The 24,123-nt window shown below is 34.8% G+C and overlaps 1 protein-coding gene across 11 annotated transcripts in view; it reads right to left on the minus strand.

The window, feature by feature from the left end:
- The window catches only part of CASK (calcium/calmodulin dependent serine protein kinase), a 400,245-nt gene that overhangs the window by 312,896 nt on the left and 63,226 nt on the right, over nt 1–24,123 (minus strand). For 6 of the 11 annotated variants that reach the window (XM_009234749.4, XM_054544490.2, XM_054544486.2 and 3 more), the window contains exon 2: nt 18,348–18,460. In XM_009234749.4, the coding sequence (XP_009233024.2) occupies nt 18,348–18,460 (113 nt within the window). Of the gene's footprint in view, nt 1–18,329; nt 18,461–24,123 lie in introns of all 11 variants that reach the window. The other 5 variants (XM_063721174.1, XM_024240507.3, XM_054544488.2 and 2 more) reach the window with 1 other exon arrangement.

Raw genomic sequence — 24,123 nt, forward strand, 5'->3', positions numbered from 1 at the left:
ACACTTCTTAGGTTATTTCCAAAGGCTATTCATATAGATGGGATAACAGTAACTTATTCAATACATCTAAGAACACTCCTCATCTAAATCTTCAGACTCAAATTTTAATTAGCAAGTATACTCCAAAATTCATCTTGTACCTAGTGTACAGACTGAATTTCCCAGCTACTGTAGCCCATATATCAAGGGTTATGTCAACCCACCAAGTTCCTGTCTTTATCTATTTTCTATTCCCACAGCTTCCTAAGGAATTCTCTACATCACATAATGTAAAAGCTAGCAAAATGCAGATTTGAAAGAAAATAGGTAGCTATTTGTATAGAAAAAGAGAACAACAATGATAAAAATCATTTTTAACTTGTGAAACACAAATTCCACTTATAGTAGAGGAAAAACATTAAAAATAAATATTTTTAGTAAAGACAGGGTTTCACCATGTTGGTCAGGCTGGTCTTGAACACCTGACCTCAGGTGATCCACTCACCTTGGCCTCCCAAAGTGCTGGGATTACAGGCATGAGCCACCATGCCTGGCCACTGTGCCTGGCCTGGAAAAACATTTTTTAAAAGCTGCTTTATTTCAGAATAAAAAATGAGCAGAGAAACTCATCTCACATTTTTTTCATATTGCTACATTTCCCGAATGTAACATTAAGATGATACTAAGAAAAATGGAATATATGAGCCAATGAACTTTGAGAGCTCTATTATATAAACATGAGCCTCCTAATCTACATACTGAAGTCATATAAGATGAGAAATTCAGGTTAAGAGACATTTACAAATAAAATGTTGATATTGGGGATTATGGCCAACATGTTACATGTAATATCAAGCCATGTTTACACCTAGAATTATATTGAACAAGTATGAGTCATTTTAGTTAACAAATAGCCACATACTTTCAGAAGTAGGTAATCTATACTATTTTTTAAAAGGCAAAAAAACAAGATGAAAGAAGTAAGTTTTCTTTTCCCATGCAGTTGATCTCAAGCACAATCACTATAAATTGTCTCAGGTTTAGAGATTCAACAGCAGTTTTTCACAGAATAGCAGGATCTGATTAGCAAGACAAGTATAAACTTTACATTTGTAATATTTGTATCTCATTTTAAATAGTTATCCAGAAATGCTTGTCATAATACAGCAAAATTAATCATTAAGAAACAGACGTATTTAAAGTTGACTCTCATTAGCCTGAAAAAATTCAAAACAGACACACATACACAAAACCATTAGGAAAAACAGTCAAAGATGTACAGTTTGCTAAAACAGTACTCATAATTTATTGTCTAAGGTCTACAGATAGAACTTGCCCTGTGGGAAAAAAAAAGATATAAGGTCTACAGAAATATACGAAATTCTATACAAAGAATATTTGCTTTAAAAGTGAAGAAAAACAAACAAACAAAAAAACCCTAAGGGAAATCCCATTTAGGAAAATACTAGCCAATGAGCAAAACAATAATTAAATGACTATTATGATCAGGAACTGTGAAAAGGAGGTGTTTCGTTGAAAATTATTACAGCAGCTAGAAGCTGGTCCCCAGCAGTTTTGCTCAAACTATTTCATGAAATACAAAATCCTTTTCTCCATAGAACCACAATTAACGAATATGTTTTTTAAATACTAGCCAAGTTTAAGGATTTCATCATCCTTAAGAATCTATAATTAATAATACCAATGCTCAAAATGATTATCTGACAACTCAAAAATAAAATATTGCACATTTATGTGACGTATTATGTCACACAATGAACACAATTCATTAATGTTTCAAAGAATGAGTTTTCATTTTAAATATTAAATTTATAAACTATATAATTTGATATATTAAATATGGGATGGGAATTTAAAAATACATGATCAAACTGTTCTGGAAGCATATTCTATAGTATTTTGCATGACAAAATTAAACAAAAGTATAAGCCTTAATATCTTGAAATTTGCTGGATTACTTCTAACAATATCAATTGTAAGCCATAGTCAAGCAAATGATGACACTAAGAAAATGCAACTGCAACTAAAAGGTTTTGGCAAATGATTTCTGCATGCAAAAGGAAGGTATACTGATTTATTAACTAAACCAGTAATTATTCCACAAAATGAATACAAATTTCCTATGTAAATTAAATCTATTAAATATTCATGTTTCTTGAGGAAAACGAGTGACAGTTTTTGATGATGCTATCAGTTACACCAGTCAGGGTTTGCCTGTACAGAACAATTTGGAATGTTTGGAAACCAAAACCTTTAGTTAAAATGCTTTTACCTATACTCCCAAATATTTGTGGGCTAATTATCTCTTTCATGGAAGAGCACATAGTTCATAACGGAAACTTTACAATTTTTAAAAATTTTAAAATAATTGTACATTAACAGAAAGTTGCAAAAGTAGTACAGAGATTCTGTGTACCTTTAACCCATTTTCCCCCATAGTAGCATATAACAGTAGTACAATATCAAAACCAGGAAACTGACTATTGATACAACCAACAGACTTCATTTCGATTTCAATAGTTTTACATGCACTCATTTGTCTATATGCACAGCTATTCAATTTTATCACCATGTGTAAATTCAAGTAGTCACCACCAAAATAGAGATACAGAACTGCTACATAATGATCCCCCACAAAAACCCCAAGTGCTAACCCTTTCTAGTCACACCCACTCACCCATCTCACAATCCTCACCTAAACTTTGCAGTGTCCGACACCTGACAATCACTAATCTGTTCTCCAGTTCTATAATTTTATCACTTTGAAACTTATATAAAGGAAATCATACAGTACACGACAATTAAGAGATTTTTTTTTTTTTACAAAGTAGAATTTCTTGAGATCTATCCAAGTAGTTGCATGCATCAGTAGATTTTTCATTTTTATTGCTCAGTAGGATTCCATGGTATAGATGTATCGCAATTCGTTTAACCAGTAACCCATTGGAGGTTATTTTGGTACTTTCCAAATTTTAGCTATGACGAGTATAGCTGCTACAAAAACTTGATTACAGGTCTTACTTTGAACATAAGTTTTCATTTCTTTAGGATGTACATTTCCCAGGAGTACAATTGCTGAGTTGTATGGCAAATGTGTTTTAGTATTTTAAAGAAGCTGCCTAACTCTTTCCTGGAGTGACTGTACCACTTTATATTCACACCAGATATATGAAAGATCCAGTTCTCTGCATCCTTCCCAGAATATAGTATTGTCATTATTGTTACTTATTTTTTTTAAGAGACAGGGTCTCCCTATGTTGCACAGACTGGTCTTGAACTCCTGGGCTCAAGCAATCCTCCCGCTTCAGCCTGTGCAAGTGCTGGAATTACAGGTATGAACCACTGCCCCTGGCCTCACCTTTTTATTGTAGCTGTTCTATTAAGTGTGGAGCGATATCTTATTGTGGCTTTAATTTGCATTTCCCTAATGGATAATGATGTTGAACATATTTTCATGTAATTGTTTAGAACCTGTATAACCCTTCTTGGGAAAAATGTTCATGTCTTTTAACCACTATCCAATTGGACTATTTGTTTTATTTTTTACTGTTGAGGTTTTTTTTTCTTTTTTCATCTACGAATTGTGCATTTAGTGTCATGTCTAAGAATTCTTCATCTCCCTCCATGTCCTAGTGATATTGGGGTACATTTTCTTTCAAAAGTATGTATCTTGGCTGGGCGTGGTGGCTCATGCCAGTAATCCCAGCACTTTGGGAGGCCAAGGCAGGTGGATCACCTGAGGTCAGGAGTTTGAGACCAGCCTGGCCAACATGGTGAAACCCCGTCTCTACTAAAAATACAAATAATTAGCCGGGCATGGTGGTGTGTGCCTGTAGTCCCAGCTAGCTACTCAGGAGGCTGAGGCACAAGAATCACTTGAATCCGGGAGGGGGAGGTTCCAGTGAGCCAAGATCGCGCCACTGAACTCCAGCCTGGGCAACAGAGCGAGACTCTGTCTCAAAAAAAAAAGCTATGTAGCTTTATGTTTTATATTTAAATCTATGATCTATTTTGAGTTAATTTTTTTATAGGGCATGAGGTTTAAATTGAGGTTCATTTTTGGCCTATGGATGTCCAATTGCTCCACCACCATTTGTAGAAAAAAATTACTCTTTCTTCATTGAATTGGGTTTGAATCTTTCTCAAAAACTATTTGGCTGTACTTGTGTGGGGGTACTTATGGGTAATCTAATCTGTTCCATCAAGCTACGTGTCTATCTCTCTGCCAGTACTACTGTATATTAATTCCTATAGCTGTATAAATCTATATAGTGGGTAGAATTATTCCTCCCACTTTATCATAGTTTTTCAAAATTGTTTTAGCTATTCTTATTCTTTTTCCTTTCCAGAAATATTTTAGGATAAGCCTTCTATATCCATAAAAAATCTTCCTAGGATTTTAATTGAAATTGGGTCAAATCTAGAGATAAATTTGGGGAGAAATTATGTATTTACTATGTTGAGTCTTCCAATCCCTGAACAGAGTACATCTCTTCATTTATTTAGATCTTTAACTTCTTTCACCAGAGTTCTGTAGTTTTCACCATACAAGGTTTGTATATGTTTTGTGGGATTTATACCTAAGCATTTCATTTTATTTTAAGCAACTGCAAATGGTACTATGTTTTTAACTGTGGTTTCCAGGTGTTCTTTGCGAGTATAGAGAAATAACTGATTTTTGGTATGTTTATCTCATATCCTTGACAAACTCACTCACTAGTTCCAGGAGTCTTTTTTTTTTTTTGTAGATTCCTTTTAATTTTTCTGCATAGACTGTCATGTCATCACCAAACAGGGACAGTTTCATTTCTTTCTTTCCAATCTATATGCTTATATTTACCTTTCTTCCCTTACTGTGGTAGCTTCCAGAAATATGTTGAAGAAGAATGGTGAAAGTGATCAACTTTGCCTTATTCCTGGTCTTAGGGGAAAAGTATTATGAAAAAACTTATTGGAAAAATGTAAGGTCTATGTCTAAGTTCATTTTTATTCAAGTGGATGTCCAGTTGTTCTGGCACCACTTGTTGAGAAGACTATCTTTTTCCATTGGTTTGCCTTTGCTACTTTGTCAAAGATCTATTGACAATATTTGTGTGGATCTACTTCTAGGGTCTCTATTCTATTCTATGGATCTATTTACTTATTCCTTCACCAATACTACACTGTCATGATTACTGTAGCCTTAAAGTATTGAAGTCAAGTACTGAAGTCAGGTAGTGTCAGTTCTCCAACTTTGTTCTTATTCTTCAATAATATGGTGTCTATTCTGAATCTTTTGCCTTTCCATATAAACTTTAGATCAGTTTGTCAATATCCACAAAGTAACTTCCTGAAATTATGCTTGGGATTGCACTGAATCCACAGATCAAGTTGGTAAGAACTGATTCTTAACAACATTGAGTCTTCTTATCCACAAACATGGAATATCTATTTATTTAGATCTTTTTTGATTTCTTTCATCAAGGTTTAGAAATTTCCTTTGTATGTATCTTGTATATATTTTGTTATGTTTATACATAAGCAGTTCAATTTTTTGGTGTTAACATAATGTGTTATATTTTAAATTTCAAATTCCACTTGCACATTGCTGGCATGTAAGAAAGTGATAGACTTTTATATGTTAACCTTGTAACCTGCAACCTGCTATAATCCCTTATGTGTTCCAGGAGTTTGTTGTTGTTGTTGATTCTTTGGGACTTTCTACATAGACAATCATGTCATCTCAGAACAAAGACAGTTTTACTTCTTTTCCCCCAATCTGTATAGCTTTTATTTCCTTATCATGTCTTATTGCATTAGCAAGGGTTTCTGGTAGGATGTTGAACAGGAGTAGGGAACAGGAACATCCTGGCCTCGTTCCCAATTTTAGGGGAAAAACATCAGTTTCTCACCATTAAGTAAGATGTTAGCTGTAGGTTTTCTTTTTGTAGACTTCTTTATCAAGTTGAGGGTGTTAGATTTTGTCAACTGCCTTTTCTCCATCTACTAATATGATCAAGTAATTTTTCTTCTTTAGCTTGTTGACGTGATGGATTACATTAATTGATTTTCAAATGTTGAACCAGTTTTGCATACCTTTAATTCCTTTTTAAGGCTGAACAATAAATCTTCTATTGTATGCAATATTCATTTTGTTTACCCATTCATCAGTTGATGACCATTTGGTTTGTTTCCACATTTGCCTGCTACAAATAATGCTGCAATGACTATTCATGTACCAGTTTTCATGCCTACATATGTTTTCAATGCTTTTGGGTATATACCTAGGATGAGAATTGCTAGGTCATAGGGTGCTCTAAGTTCAACTTTTGAGGAACTGCCAAGCTTTTCAACAGCAGTTACATCATTTTATATTCCCAATAGCAATTTACGATGGTTCCAAATTCTCCAAATCCTTGCCAACACATGTTATTGTTTTTTGTTTTTTTTGTTTTTTTACTACAGCCATTTTAGTAAGTGTGAAGTGGTAACTCATTATGGTTTGGATTTCCATTTTCCTAAAAGCCAATGACACTGAATGTCTTTTCATGTGTTTATTGACCATTTGTAAATATTATTTGAAGAAATGTCTATTCAAATCAATTATCATTTTAATCAGGTTATCTGTTTTTATTTATTGTTGACTTTTAAGAGTTCTTTGTATATCTGAGATACTAGATTATCAAATACATGATTTGCAAATAGTTCCCCCAATGCTGTGTATTATCTTTTCCCTTTTTGTTTTTTTTTTTTTGGGTGGGGGGACAGTCTCGCTCTGTCACCCAGGCTGGACTGCAGTGGCATGATCTTGGCTCACTGCAACCTCTGCCTCTTGAGTTCAGGCAATTCTCATGTCTCAGCCTCCTGAGTAGCTGGGAAGCTGGGATTACAGGCATGCACCACCACCCCCGGCTAATTTTTGTATTTTTAGTAGAGACAGGGTTTTGCCATGTTGGCCAGGCTGGTCTCGAACTCTTGACCTCAAGTGATCTGCATGCCTCGGTCTTCCAAAGTGCTGAGATTATGGGCATGAGCCACCATGCCTACCCTCTTTTTACTTTCTTGATAGTGTCTATTGAAGCATAAAAATTTTAAATTATGTTGAATCCCATTATCTATTTTTTTCTTTGGTTGCTTGTGCTTTAGGTGTAATAATGAAGAAACCATTACTTAATCCAAGGTCACAAAGATTTATGCCTATGTTTTCTTTTAAAATTTCATGGTGTTAACTCACACATTTAGATCTTTGATCTACTTTGAGTTAATTTTTGTATATGGTGTAGGGTAGAGGTCCACCTTCAAACTTTTGCATGTCAGCCTCCAGTTGTCCCACACTGTTTTGAAGAAACTATTCTTTCTCCATTGAACTGTCTTGGCACCACAGTTGAAAATTATTTGACTGTGAATATATGGATTTACTACTGGATTGTTAATTCAATTTCATCAATCTATATGTCTATCCTTATGCCAGGGTTACACTATGTGTATTAATATAGCTTTATAGAAAATTCTGGGCCAGGCACAGTGGCTCATGGCTATAATCTCAGCACCCTGGGAGGCCAAGGTGGGCAGATCATCTGAGGTCAGGAGTTTAAGACCAGCCTGGTCAACATAGTGAAACCCCATCTCTACTAATAATACAAAAAAAATAGCCAGGCGTGGTGGCACACACCTGTAATCCCAGCTACTTGGGAGGCTGAGGCACAAGAATCACTTGAACCCAGGAAGCGAAGGTTGCAGTGAGCCGAGATTGCACTCCAGCCTGGGTGACAAGAGTGAAACTCTGTCTCCAGAAAAAAAAAAAAAAAAAATTCTGAAATTGAAAAATGTGAGTACTCCAACTTTGTCCATTGTTTTTCAGGATTGTTAAGGCTACTCAGGGTACCTTGCTTTTCCATGTAAATTTTTAGATCAGTTTGTCAATTTTTGCAAAAAGCGCCAGTAGGGATTTTGATAGAGATAGCACTGAATCTATAGATCAATTTGGGAAATATTTTCACTTTAATATTAAGTCTTCTAGTAGACAAACATGAGAGATCTTACCATTTACTTAGAACTTCCTTAATTTTTCTCAACAATATTTATAGTTTTCCATTTATAAGCCTTGCACTTCCTTGATTAAATATCTTCCTAAGTATTTTATTCTCTTTGATGCTATGGTAAATGGAATTGCTTTCTTAACTTCATTTTTAGATTTTTCACTGCTTGTGTATAGAAATACAATTGGTTTTTGTATATTTATCTTGTATCCTGCAACCTTGCTAAGCTCACTTATTACATCTAAGTCTTTTTGTGAATTTCTTTGGATTTTCATATATACATGATAATGTTATACGTCAATAGAGGGCACTTTAAGTCTTCCTTTTCAATCTGGATGCTTTTTATTTCTATTTCTTGCATAACTGTCCTGGCTAAAATTTCCAGTACAATGTTGAATAAACATGTTGAGAACAGATACTCTTATCTTATTCCTGATCTTCGGAGGAAAGCATTATCTTACAACATTAAATATAAAGTTAGACTTTGGTTTTTCTTAGATGTCTTTTAAAAGGTTAAAGAAGTTCCCTTCTATTTGTAGGTTGTTCAGTGTTTTTATCATGAAAGGGGGTTGAATTTTGTTAAATGCTTTTTGTCTGTTGAGATGATCATGTGGACTGTTGTTCATTTTTCTATTAATAAGGTGTATTACATTGATTTTTAAATGTTTAAACAAGCTTGAATTTCTGTTATAATTCTACTTACTCGTGGTACTTAAAAAATTCTTATTCAGGTACAATTAACTTTTCATACAATCTGCCCACAAAGTATACAATTTAATGGATTTTAGTATATTCACAGTCATGCAACCATTACTGTGTTCAAATTTTGAACATTTAATCACTTCAAAAAGAAATCCCATACCCATTACCAGACACTCCCCATCTCATCTTTCTCCATACCCTGGGCAACCACTAATTTACTTCCTTCTGATAGATGTGCCTATTCTGGAAATTTCACATGAATAGAACATATGTAATCTCGTGTGACTTGCTTCTTTCACTTAGCACAATATATTCAAGATTCATTCATGTTGTAGCTTATATCAGTATGTCATTCCTTTTTATGGTTGAAAAAATCATTCCATTGTATGGATATACCATATTTAGTTTATATATTCACCAGTTGGTAGACATTTGGGTTCTATCTTCCAGCTATTATGAATAATGCTGCTATGAACATTCATATACAAGATTTTATCTGGATATATGTTTCATTTCTCTTAGGCATATGTCTAGGAGTAAAATGGCTGGGTCATATAACCTTAGATTTAACTTTCTGAAGAACTACAGAACATTTTTTAAATTGCTAAACTCAGTTTGATAGTATTTTCTTGAGAATGTGTGTGTTTATATTCATAAGGGATATTGGTCCTTTCTTGCAATGTCTTTGTCTGGTTTTGGTATCAGGGTATTGCAGGCCTTATACAAGAAGTTGAGAAGTGTTCCCTCTCTTATTTTTCAGAAATATGTGTGAAGCAATTATATGAATTCTATAAACATGTAGTAGAATTCACCATTAAGCTATCTGGGCCTGGGCTTTTCTTTATGGGAAAATTTTGAGTACATATCAGTCTATTTCTTATTACAGGTTTACTTAGATCTTCTATTTCTTCTTGAGTCAGTTTCGGTAGTTTGCCTCTTTCTAGGAATTAGCTCATTTAATCTAGGCTATCTAATTAAGTGGCATACAATTTTTCAGCATATTCTCTTATAATCCTTTTCATTTTTATAATGTCAGTAGCAACGTCCCTTCCTTTATTATGGATTTTATTACTTTGAGTTATCTCTTTTTTATTGGTCAGTTTAAAGCCTACTCAATTTTATTTTTACCTTTTCAAAGAAACAACTTTTGGTTCTATTGACTTCTTCCATTGTTTTTCTAGTCTCTATGTCTCCTATAATCCTTATTACTTCCTTATTTCTGCCTGTCAAGTTTAGTTTTCTTTTCCAGTTTCTTAAAGTGAAAGGTTAAATTATTGATTTGAGCTCTTTCTTACTTTTCAATATAGGCATTTACAATAATAAACTTCCCCCAATCACTGCTTTTGCTGCATCTCATAAATATTGGTATGTTATATTTTTGTTTTCATTCATCTCAGAGTATTTTTAAAGTATTCTTGTAATTTCTTCTTTGACCCACTGGCTACTATGTTAATTTCCACATCTTTGTGAATTTCCCAAATTTGCTTCCGTTATTGATTTCTGATTTCATTCCACTGTGGCCAGAGAAGATACTTTGTATGATTTCAGATATTTTAAAGTTGATTGAGACATATTTGATGGGCTAATGCAGTCTATCCTAGATAATGTTCTATGTGTACTTGAAAAGAATGTATAGTCTCTTGTTGTTGAGTGGAGTGTTCTACAGATGTCTGTCAGGCCTAGTTGGTTTCTAGTGTTGCCCAAATCTACCTTCTCTTTCTTTAATGATCTTCTGTTTAGTTGTTGAATCCATTATTAAGTCAGGTACTGAAGTCTCCAATTATTATTGCTGAATTCTCTATTTCTCCCTCCAATTCTGCCTTTTTCTGTTTCATGTATTTTGGAGCTTTGTTCTTAAGTGTATATATGTTTATAATTGCTAAATCTTCTTGATGGATTAATGCTGCTATTGTTATAAAATGTCCTTTTTTAGTAACAATTTGTTTGATTATTAAATTTCTGATTTAATTATTAAAGTCTATTTCATCTGATATTAGTAATAGCCACTTCAGAGCTCTTTTGGTTACTATTTGCATAGTATATCATTTTCTACTCATTTACTTTCAACTTATATGTATTTTTTAAATCTGAAGTATGTCTCTTGCAGACAGCAAAAAACTACATGAGATACCAACTCACCTGTTTTTCATCCATGTTGCCAATCTCTGCCTTGTAATTGGAGTGTTTAATTCATTTATATTTAATATTATTACTGACAAGGTACAATTTATGTTTGTAATTTTACTACTGGTTTTCTATCTGTCTTTTTTGTGCCTGTATTCCTCCAATACTGCCTCCTTTTGTGTTAAATAGATATTTTATGGTGTTCTACTCTGATTTCTTGTCATTCCTTTTACTATACTTTTACTATACTTCCTTTTACTATACTTAGAATGGCTTTTACTATACTTAGAATGGCTTTTATCTAAAAGTTAGGCAGTAACAAATGCTGGCAAGGATGCAGAGAAAAGGTAACCCTTGTACGCTGTTGGTGAGAATGTAAATTAGTACAACTACTATAGAGAACAGTTTGGAGGTTCCTCAAAAAACTAAAAATAGAGCCATCATACAATCCAGCAATCCCACTCCTAGGTATATACCCAAAAGAAAGGAAATCAGTATATTGAAGAGGTATCTGCACTCCCATGTTTACTGCAGCACTATTCACAACAGCCAAGATTTGGAATCAACCTAAGTGTCCATCAACAGATGAATAGATAAAGAAAATGTGGTACATATACACAATGGGGTACTATTCAGCCATAAGGAAGAATGAGATCCTGTCATTTGCAACAGCATGGATAGGACTGGAGGTCATTATGTTAAATGAAATGAGCCAGGCACAAGAAGACAAACATTGCATGTTTTAACTTATTTGTGGGAGCTAAATATTAAAATAATTGAAGTCAGGAGGATACAGGTAGAAGAGTGGTTACCAGAGGCTGGAAAGGGTAGTTGACGGCAGGTGGGGGGGCTAGTAGGGGGTGGGGAAAGTAGGGATGGTTAATGGGTACAAAAAATAGAAAGAATGAATAAGACCTAGTATTTGCTAGCACAACAGGATGACTATAGTCAAAAATAATTTAATAATTTAATTGTACATTTTAAAATAACTGAAAGAATATAACTGGATTGTTTGTAACACAAAGGTTAAATGTTTGAAGTGATGAATACCTCATTTACCCTGATGTGATTGCAAGCCTGTATCAAAATATCTCATGTAACCTATAAATATATATATCTACTATGTACCCATAAAAATTAAAAAAATAAGTTTTCTTTTTAGCATAAATAACTACTTTTAGTATTCCTTGTAGGACAAGGAAGCTAGTGACAAATTCTATCAGTTTTTGTTTATCTGAAAATATCTTCATTTATCCTACATGTTTGAAGTATGGTTTTGCTGGATAAAGAATTCTTGGTAGATATTATTTTTCTTTCAGCACTTTGAATGTTATCCTGTTGCCTTTCAGTATCCTTGGTTTTTGAAAGAAATCTGCTGTTAATATTTTTATAGATCCCTTGTATATGATGATTCAGTTCTCCCTTGCTGTTTTCAAGATGCTCCCCTTGTCTGTAGCTTTTGACAACTTGATTATGGTGTGTTTTTGCATTTATCCTACTTGGAGTTTGCTGAACTTATTGGTTGTGTAGATTTATGTTTTCATCAAATTTAAGAAGTTTTGGACCATTATTTCTTCAAATATTCTTTCTACTCCTTTCTCTCCATTCCTTTTGAAGTTCTCATTATGCATATGTTGGTATGCTTGATGGTATCCCCAGAGGTCTCTGAGGCTCTGCTCATTTTGCTCATTCTTTTATCTTTCAGTTTTGAAGACCAGATAATTATAATGAACCTATCTTCATGTCTTCTGGTTCTGATTCTTTATTCTGCCTGCTCATATCTGCTGCTGAGCCTCTTTAGTTACTGTATTTTTCAATTCCAGAATTTTGATTTGATTTTCTCTTTTTGTTTTTTATAGTTTCTATCTCATTATTGATACTTTCCATTTGGTAACTCTTTTTCTAGTAAGTCCAACATCTGGGTTTGCTCAGGAACAGTTTCTATGGATTGCTTTTCCCCCCAAAGTATGAGCTATATTTTCTTGTTTCTTTGCATGCCTCATAATTTTTTGTTGAAAACTGGGTGTCTTAAATAATATTATGTGTCAACTCTAAAAATCAGAATCTCCTTTTCTGCAGGATTTATTGTTGCTGTTTATTGTTACTCTTGCTCTTTGCTTAGCGATTTTTTGGGGGAACACATTCTGCAGTCTGTATTCTTTTTTATGTGTGGCCACTTAAGTCTCTGCTTGTTTAGTTTAGTCTTTGCTCAAGGGTTTTGTGGATGTGTAGGGCATACCTTCAACACTCAGTCAGGGAGTTCACATTTCTACCTTATCATTCAATTCCTGTTTATGTAGCCTGAAAGTCAGCTAGAGGTGAGAAATTAAGGCCTTCTTAGATTTTTCCTGAGCTTGTTCACAGCCTTATATATGTGCATGGCCTTCTTAACATAGTATTTTCTAGAGAATATGTTGTAGCTTTTTCAAAGCCTCTATGGGCATCTCATTAGCTAGCTTTTTGTTTTAAGCTTTTAGGTTAGCTTTTTGTTTGCCCAGCTGTTATCTATGCCTCAGGCAGCAATGAAATTAAACAACTACCTCTAAAGGTTTTTGGCAAATGCCCTCAGAGGAAACTTTTTTTGCACTGGGTGATGTCTGAGTCAGGCCAATTAAAGATGGTATTGCAAGAGGGGTTGCTATAGTTGGGATGTTTGTCCCCTGAAACCTCATGTTGAAGACTGATCCCCAATGTTGAAGGTAGGAGCCCAATGGAGCTGTCTGGGTCATGGGGGTGGATCCCTCATGAATGCCTTGGTGCCATCCTGGCAGTAACAAGTGAGTTCTCACTCTGTTAGTGATCATGAGAACTGATTGTTAAAAACAACCTAGTACCTCCCATCTGTCTCTTGCTTCCTCTCTTGCCAGGTGATCTCTGTACACACTGGCTCCCCTTCCCCTTCCACCAGGATTGGAAGTTTCCTGAAGCCCTCACTAGAAGCAGATGCTGGTGTCATGCTTCTTGTACAGCCTGTAGAACCACGAGCCAAATAAACCTCTTTTCTTTATAAATTACGCACTCTCAGGTATTCCTTTATAGAAACACAAATGTACTAAGACAAGTCTTCCAGGGAACTACCAGACAAGTAAAAAAATGACAATATTATGGGAATGCGGCCTTGGAGGAGCTCCATCCCCATTCAGCCTCCTTTGATGGCTGCCAAGTTGCTGGTTTTCATCGTGATTGTGAACTGTTTGTTTTCAAGATTACTACAGAACTGGAAGAAAGGGGGATATGAATGGGACTAATTATTATACAATGCTATGAAGTTTACTGTTCTTACTAAGAATCAGTCAGTTTTCTTGAATAAATTATTCCTGGATAGCTGTAAGCCTTTGGTCAATTTCCAGAGCCCGGAAAAAGTTGCTTCTGACATTTCTGTCAGTTTTCTCTTTTTTTTAAATGAAAGTGAGAACTGTCAAGGTCCTTACTTCTTCAATTTCACTGATATCACCTACTATCTGGGACTTTAGAATGAGACATTCTTGAAGACTAAGCAAACTGGAGCCCAAAATATACTCTTGCTAGAACACAATTTATAATACTTCCAAATAAAAACAGTTAATTTTGGACTTTTATAATAAACCATAAAGAATTGAGTCCTATCAAGAACTCAGAACTTTGATAGTTTCCAATTCTATACATCTTACTTTCCTTTAGTTTCCTTATTATAATTTGTCTGAATTAATTTTGATACCTATTTTTAAAACAAAAACTGTAATTAGTGGCTCAGTAAAGTAAGAGACAAAAAGTATATTAATTAAAAGTTCAAGATAATAATCTAGGAAACTCATTAATGGAAGCTGTATATGTAAGTATAAAAAATCCCCCAATCAGAAATCAGATCCTAATATAAATTCATCTAGTTTTGATTTAGTAGAAACTTCTTATTCATCTCATGTTCATAAGCATGAATTTCATTTTTTCATACATGTGAAAGCAGAAATTCTAAATCATTTAGGAATAATATGCCTTTTTAGGAATCTAATAAGAGCTATGGACTCTAAAAAAATAAACATAATTATGCTTACAATTTCAAGGGATTATTGAATACTCGGCAAGCTGCAAGTTAAGAAGCCCTATAAAATAAAAATTATGATTTTGATGGCAAAAGTAGAGAACAGATATTCAAAAATATCTCATCTTTTATGAAAGATCTCATCTTTAGCCTCACCAATTATAATATCTCATCTTCATTAGAGCAATGAGAATTTAAAATATTGAAACATGTACAAGTGGTCTCCCGCAAATCAACACATTTCATTTCAAAAGTAAATTTGTGGGCTGGGAGTGGAGGCTCATGCCTGTAATCCCAACACTTTGGGAGGCCGAGGTGGGTAGATCACTTGAGCTCAGGAGTTTGAGATCAGCCTGAAAAACATGGCAAAACCTCATCTCTACAAAAAATACAAAAAATTAGCTGTGTGTGGTGGCGCATGCCTGTAGTCCCAGCTATTCAGGAGGCTGAGGTGGGAGGATAACCTGAGCCCAAGGAGGTCGAGGCTGCAATGAGCCATAATTGCACCACTGCACTCTGGCCTGGGCAAGAGAGAGACCCCATCTGAAAAAAAATTAATTTGTAAATGATTTACTTTGAATTTATTACACATTGTTTTCCTAATAAAAAACGTTATAAACAATGGTTGGAGACTATTAAAACATAGGTCCCATAAGGCTAGGGGCTCTTTTTATTTATCATTAGTATTATAATGACCTATCCAAATAAATAGCATATGGTAGGTTCTTAGATAACCCTTTAAAGACCTATTTCACTCAATAATGTATTTGAATACAAGTACACTAGGAAAACAAGAAAAAATATTGAGGTAATAACAAAGAGCAAACAAACCACTAAGCCAAAAATAAAATAATAAAATGAAACAAAAAGGAAAGAATAAAGAATAAAATAGATTTTAAATTATCTGTTGCTTAAGAGATAAGTTTATTTGGGAAAGAATGTAACGGTAAATATAGATATTTCTAGATATTATTTGAACTTATGGATTCCTTTTTACTGTGTTAAATTTTACTTCAAAATATGTGTCTTCTTATGTAGCATCTCCTTCTATGCTAAGCCATGAATGAGGTCATTTTTGGACCCTAACAATTTGTAAATGGACCAGAAGAGCAGAGGAGTTAAGATGTGTTGCCCATAGTGACTGGAAAAGGGTTGAAAGAAGTTGAGGGAGAGGAAGCACTGTTCATAGAGACTTTATATAATGAAATAATTTACTATTTATTACATATATTATACATCTTATAATAAAATGTGTCCAAGTTAGAATCAAGAAAGCTTGTGTGAACATGAGCAATAGAGGGCATGGGAATCCCATCGCAAAAAAGAAAGGTGGAGGTGGTGGAGATGGAATTTTGATTGTTTCCTAACTTTAAACTGAGTCGTTGTGCTAAAGAAGATGGAAAAACTTAATTCTGGTGCCATAAACATAAAGGGCCAATTGCATATTTTCACTTGAATACCACTGAACTCTGACCAAAATCAGATAAAGTCATGAGTAATATCCCAAATCCAACTGGATGTCATTTAATATCTATATGCTGTGGTCCTACCATATAGGAAGGATATGAAAAGAGTACAGGATTCTATTAAGTTCAAGGAGGCTTAAGAGTATGAGGGATCAATAGAATGGGTGGCTTTGTCTTCAGAATAGGACTTGAAGACATCTATATAGCCAAAGCAATGGCAAAGTAATGAAGGAGTGAGCTATAACTTCAGCAACAGACTCCCATATATTAAATTAAATGAAGACAGGACTTAATACCAGGTATATGAACTATATACTAAGTCCTCTCTCCTTTTGTAAATTTGGAATTTGACTCCCTGGCCAAGTGACAAGAGACAGGTTCAGCTTGGCATTCTGAGTCTGTAGCTCAAGAGATCTGGCTGAAGAAATCTGTCAATAAACAACCTCAGCCAACGAGAAGGTAAGTAATTGTTTCCTGAAAGAATGTCTTTAGCCTGGAGAGATTTAGAATTTGGTACAACAATGAGGTAAGTCAAAACTCTGGTATTGATAATTTTGGGCTGAAAAAGAAGCTATTAATATTTATTTTAATTATTTATAACAATGCTTAAGAGAATTTGGCTTATATTATTCCAATTTAATATCAGTAACTGAGTAACTGACTTAGACTTGTGATTTAAAATTGGAGTCTTACTAAGTTTATAAACAGGATCAGAACATATGTTTAATGAATTAGGTTTATACAAAATTACCTCAGTATTTGGTCAGACAACAGAGGTAGAGAAAAATCAAATATAGAATATTAAGCTTAAAGGCAGTTAAAAGTGTAAGGAAATATAATTTTGTTCTAAACCCTACTTAAAAGTCAATTTTAAATGTTGCTAGATTTATAAAATAATTTATATTCAAAAGCAATAATAGCCAATTCCAGAGTATAAAACCATAAAATACAAAATCTCTAAATCTTACCATAATATTTTAAATATTAAAGCACTAAAAACAAATCAGTTAGTTATTCTTTGTGAGTAGCAACTTCTAAGAATCTTCCATAATCATTATATGAATAATAATAATTCAAAGGGTCACAAAAGTATTTAAAAGAAAAAAAGATCTCCAGGAACAGATAAACTTGAAGCTCACAATATGTGGGCTTCTACTTCCCAAAGTAAAATAACTGGATAAAATATAAATAGGCTACACTGCCCTAGATTTTCCAATCTAAATTATCAACTGTATTGCTCTTGGGATGAAAAAGGGAAGGACTAAAGAAGGATTCATTTTTTACTGAACTGTGGAAAAGTGAAAAGTTAGTAATGGGCTAATTAGAAAAGTTAGTATCATGATCAGTTGTGCCATCTGAAGTATGAGCATGTACGTCATAGTTACATGAAACTATGGCTTAAAAAACAAACAAAATAAAACTTTAAAATGTTTACGTATTGTTTATAAATATACATATAAATATGGTTATCCATAATAATGTATTGAAACAAAATTTTAAGTCCTGAAAGTCCTAACAGTAGTGACCTTTCAAATTTTTACACATATCTCATATATGACTTAAGCCAAATGTGAGATATGAATCTTTTGATTCCACTAAATCATAATCCTAAAGGTAGTAAGTGATGCATTCTGAGGTAACTAAGTTTCTTCTGAATCTTCAATTATCATCCTTGCCATTATTTCACCTCCTTCCTTTCCCATCCCATGACCCACACAATATAATTCAAAATTAGACCCTAAAAAATATATGTCCAGATTTTTGCTTTCTTCCTAGTCAAAAAACATAGGCCCATAGAAATCCTAGATGATTTTATAACTCTGTAAATTACCTTGTCTTTCAAATACTATGTCCTAGAATTCTGACAAACTAGAATAGAGTTTAAACTGTCTCCACCCACTTCCCTCTACATCATACCCTCTGCTTCCCCACCCCCAGATGAAGGTTAGGTTGGTAAATGGATTTTGGAGATGGAATAAAGCCAGACATCAAATAACTTACTTGAAATCCATCTCTTACCTTCTGTACTTAACCCTGGACTTGATGTGAACTTGGCTACATCAACAATTTTTACAGCAAATTGTTGCCCAGTTTCTCTGTTGATACATCGTCGTACAACACTGAAGGGACCCCTATAAAACAAAAAGTCAGTTTTAATTCATTGATTTTCTTAAGTTCCTATTTCCCATTAATGTCTTACTGTTTCATTATCTACCATAGCCATATTATGTAACTACAAAGCCATTCTACTTTAGACTTCAAATTGAACACAGTTTTCGAAATAAAATTTAATATAACTTCCAACATATTTTTCTATAATTCATGAGGTAATAATTTAAAAAGATTACTAAAACCATAAAAATGACCAATAAATTTGCACTTTGCAGTAATTTTTTTAAAAATTCTAAATAGTAGTCTTATGCTCAAGGCAAATAATGACTGTACAATTCTATATAGATTATCAACATCTTAAACAAAATAAGTGAAGTCCATAGTAATGGTGGTATTCTTATGAACCAGAAACTGAAGCCATTCTTGACACTTCCCTCTCATCTTACCCACCGTTTACCTAATCATCACTAACAAATCCTACTGAGTTTATCTCAAATATCTCTTGAACCTGTCCTCTTCTCTCCATGTCCCACATCCTACCATCTTCTACTAGAACTATTGAAAAACTTGTTTCTCCCATTCATTCTTGTAATGATATTTAAAAAATGAAAATCTGATATGATATCCCTGTTTAAAACACCAGAGAGAGAAAGTATTTGCAATACACAGTCCAAGTCAAGAACCAAAATATATGAGTAACTTGTAAATACAATAAGAAAAAAAACACACTCCAATAAAATCTGGGCAAAAGACTTGAACAAACACTTTACAAAGAGAAAGGCCTGCATGGTTTGGTCTCCAACCACCTCTCCAGTTTCACCTGAAATCACAGAGAAATCCTTAATTTTCCTCAAACTTCAAATTAGAATTGTTTGAAATTACCAGAGGAAAGGAAGTAATTTCTACGAGCACAGCCACTGGTCTAGCTATTTGCTGACCCAGACCTCACAGTTGAATCAGCTGAGATGATTTAAAGACGCCCATACCCTGGTCCAGGGAATATGCGTGCGCGCGCGCGCACACACACACACACACACACACACACACGGTTCCTTGTGGTTAACAGTTATAAAAGAAACATCTGAACTCAATTAAGATAATCCAAATACAGATTTGTGTGTGTTTAAATTGACTATAAAATACAGAATGCAATAGCAATGTGATTGGTTTATTTGAAGGTTAATATGGTGGTCATTAAATACATGTGTACATGTATACATGCGTGTATTTTTCCCCTCCTGAGGAGAAGGCAAACAAAGAAAAAAACCACCTTCATTCGCTTATTACAGGTACAAACAGTACACCTAGATGCATGTGCTCAATTAGCAGATAGAGAAAAGTTCTTCATTTACAGTACTACACTTGTGATACTGCTGGCCTTGAAGTTTTTCTTCTTTCAGCTACAGTACGAACTACTAAATTTAATCTTAGACTTAAACATTTATCCAAGATGATATCATGAGGACATCAACTATACCACAGCTTCAAATCTCTCTTTTCAAGTAACCTAAAAAAGCTAACCTGGGAGGAAAAGAAATGGTAATAATGTATCTTTCAGAACTCTACAGAAAGAGGATCCTTTTGATAATCCCTCAAAACTGTTCAAAGATTTTCCTCTGTGAGAAGACAGTATTACAAAGTGAGGGACAAACGTTTTCATTCTCAACCTGGATGTCTTACTTGTGATTACTTACCCTGACAATAGCAAGCAATTTCAGGAAATGCTTCATGTAATTGGTTTTTGTCCACACATAAACCCTTGGGACTCTATTTATGATACATTTGTGTAGTCTGCTTCAATTCACTATATCTTTTTGGAAACTTCCCAAGACCTGTATGTGGGGTTGATTGTTCATGGTCAATCGAGTCAATTCTTTACTTTTTCCTGCTTGAACAAAGGTGAGGAAGAAAGCATATCTTCTCCCCCCTTTTCTTTTAGTAACAATAAAATTAATGGAGCTAGGGAGAAAAGAGAATACTTAGACAACAAAACACAAACTTTTAAAAATCTGTGAATAAAAATCAAATCAAATCTCCAATTCTTTAATTTTATAGTATGAGGCAAAGAAAATAATTATATCTATGAACTACTGAAGACCTGAAGACAGGTTACAAGTAAAGCATTTTAAGGGTCTGTCCGTCAATGACATCCAGGGGGTTAACAATGGTAAACCAAATTTAACACCCTAAAAAGATACTAAAATATGTTTTGAGGTTTTTGCGACTTAACCCATTAACTGGAAACTCAGCAGAAACTGATAAAAAATTTAAAATTTGGCTTGGTTTCCCATCTTAAAAAGGGAGGAGTGATAAAGTAGTGTAACACACCTACTATATTACACTTATGCTTGGATGACAGTTTAGGGAACAGCAAAAATTCAGGAGGTATAGGTTTCAGTCTGGCCTGTACCCTTTATTGATGTTTGAAATCACCCTTAAAATTTTAAATCTAAGGTACAGTCAATTCTTGAACATTTATGTGGGGGAAAATACTGGTAGAGATAGTTATAAGCCATCATCATAAACAACTATCTTTCTCATATTTCCACTAATTATGACCGTATTAAAAATGGAATTAGATAATTGACAGCATTTCAGATTTAATGAAATATATATTCTTTATTCAACTCTTTACAAATTCTGAATACTGATTGGGATGGTAACACAAGGTTCTACTTGAGGCAGATGGCTGCTTACAGTAGCCTATGTTTTTAAGCAAAAAGGTAAATTAAACCAGAATATGTTAGAAGTGAATATCACTATAATATCCCCTAAGGTTTTGAAAAGAATTCAACTATGTCCCTATGCAGACACAGAATAATATCCTCTAGTTTTCATTTATGTGAAGAAAACCTAAGTCTAGAAAATAATTCTGATAACAAAGGTAAATATACCAAAATAAGACTAGAATTAAATGAAATTATGCTAGAATATAGTATGTTGGTTTCCAGAATCATGGGATAGATTGAGCACAATGTATCTAATTTATTTCCCTATCCAAACTCCACTACAATGATACCAAAGGGGTTTTTAAAAAGGATTGGGAGTACAAGAGAGGAGATAATAGTAATAATTAAATTTGGAATCCAAGAAAGCAGATGGGAGAGTGGTAATTGACTTAGCAGACCTGGAAAAGCTGAACTGCAAAGAGAAAATAAAGAAAGTTCAGAACCAAACCCATCTATACTGTAGAATCCTCAAGAAACTCACGAATGGGTTCCAGATAACCCTGGAACTGGAAGTGAAGAGAGGGTAGAGTTAAAATAACAAGGTTTGAATGAAATGTGTTAGAGAAGCAGTTAGAGCCCTAGGTGGTCTCCTGTACTCCATACCATGGATAACTGCTGCTCCCTCATCCCAACAGGTTAATTCTCTGGAAAGAGTAAATAAAACATACGGTCTCAGAAAAAAAGTAGCCGGGCGTGGTGGTGGGTGCCTGTAGTCCCAGCTACTCAGGAGGCTGAGGCAGGAGAATGGTGTGAACCCGGGAGGCGGAACTTGCAGTGAGCCAAGATCGCACCACTGCACTCCAGCCTGGGTGACAGAACAAGACTCCGTCTCAAAAAAACAAAAACAAAAACAAAAACAAACAAACTATAGGGTCTCACAACTGGAAACACAAGGCTGTTGAGGAAGTGGGTATTATATGAAAAGCAAGGGTATTATGTGGTCACATATACACTGAACGCAGACAGCCCGCGTCCCTTTTTGACTAACAGGGGGAATATTGGAAGCCAGACCTTTACCCTTAAGGCAGAAGATGAAAGACTTTTCTATTGAATATCTGACTAGCTCAGAAGAAAAGACCTAAAGATAATGAAGAGGTTCTCCAAACTACTCAACTAGATCATCCTCCAGCAAAATCCAAAGTCAACACGTTCCACCGGCACCTTCGGAGCTCTCTTAATCAGCTTTGAGGCCCTCTATTATAGGGTTTCCAATATCAGCACTATTAACATTTTGAGCTAGATAATTTGTTGCCCAGGGATGTCCTATGCATTGTAGGATGCTCAGCAACATCCCTAGCCTCTACTTACTAGATACTAGTAGCATAGTACCCCCTCCAGCTTTAACCACCAAAAAGGCCTCCAGATATTGCCAAATATCCTCCTGGGGTGTGGAAGGTTCAAACTGCCCCCAGTTGAGATTCATTGCTCTATTCCTAATCATAAGTATACAACAACCAAGGCTCCTAAGACATCTGAAGAGTTTCTAATTTGGAAGATAGAACCAAAAACAAACAAAAAGAGCAACTTAGAGGAAACACACTACACAATAAGACTTCAAATTACCATTAATATCCTCAGAAAGATATCACAATTGTGAAACAAAAACCAGAACTTTCAGAAAACAAAAGAGCCCTTGAAAAACACACAGAGGAATTTATCAATAGAAGCATTGGCCGATAAACTTGGGAAAAGCAGAGCATAAATAACAAAGAAAATGAAGGGGAAGAAATTAAAGGAATAATCCAAGAAAACTTCCCAGAATTTAAATCATAAAGAGCTCAAATTAAAAGGACCCACCAAGTACTCAGCAAAATAAATGACCCATGTCCATACACACACTGCTGTAAAATTTAAAATCACTGTGGACAAGGAGGTTGTCAGGTTTCCAGAAGTGGGGGTAAAGATGTGCAGCGAGGAAGGATGACACAATTCACCCAGAATACCTTTGGATCTCTCAATGCCAATGCTAGAAGACAATAGAGCAACACCATCATAATCATGAAGGAAAACGATTTCTAATCTTGAATTCAACATCCAGCCAGACCATCAATAACCATAAGGACATTTTCAGACACAAAAAAGCTCAATAAATTACTTGCCATGCATACTTTCTGAAGAAATTATTGTAGGATGTGTTTGCTAAAACAAGAATAGACCAATAAAAAGCATGCCTGGAGACAGCAAATAGGAGATCCAACACAGAAGAGAGATGAAGGGAATCCCCAGGAATGCAAGGAAGGGAAATCTCGGGCTGACAGCTGTGCCTCAGGCACAGAGGACAACCAGTCCAGACTGAGAGCCATCAGTTTCCCACTGCCACGGGCCACCTTTTTAACCTGAAAACAGAATAGGTAGGTGAGCTGGATCCAGATTCTTTCGTTTTTCTTTTCCTGACAATTGGCTGAGGAGATTTCTGTCCTTCTCTGCTGCCTAGACTAGCAGAGGACTCTAATTTCACCCTACAGCAGTGCCTGCTTTGACCTATTCCTGAGAATGGGAGGCAGGCATCAGGGAGTTGAAGAGCAGGAAATGCAGGGCAGCCAGTGCCCCCCACCACATTCCTGCTGGGTGCTCAGTACCTCCCCCTATCCTGCACTACAGCGGAAATGTCCTGCCTGTGAAGAGCCCCTTGTCTTGGGATTTATTTGTGCATGACCTTGCCAACCGACTTCCCAGAATGGGCTCCTAACCACTCTCAGAACATCTGAAGCGAGACTATGAACAAGACCTTGTTCAGCTTCTCTTCTCCTAAGTCTTCATACAATAGTAGTAATATTGTCCTTTCTTTACCCAGCTAAGTTTGTGTTTGCTACTCAGTTCTAAAAGATTAAACAATATACTCCTTAGAGCTACAAATATAGGGGGTAAAGCTATAAAGAGAATTTAAAAAGATTAATATAAAAGGCAGTATAGTGGTTTGAGGGGGAGGGGGTTGTGATTGGGGAGGAGCACAA

Source organism: Pongo abelii, chromosome X (assembly GCF_028885655.2).
Source record: "Pongo abelii isolate AG06213 chromosome X, NHGRI_mPonAbe1-v2.0_pri, whole genome shotgun sequence".
In the NCBI taxonomy this organism is placed as follows: domain Eukaryota; kingdom Metazoa; phylum Chordata; class Mammalia; order Primates; family Hominidae; genus Pongo; species Pongo abelii.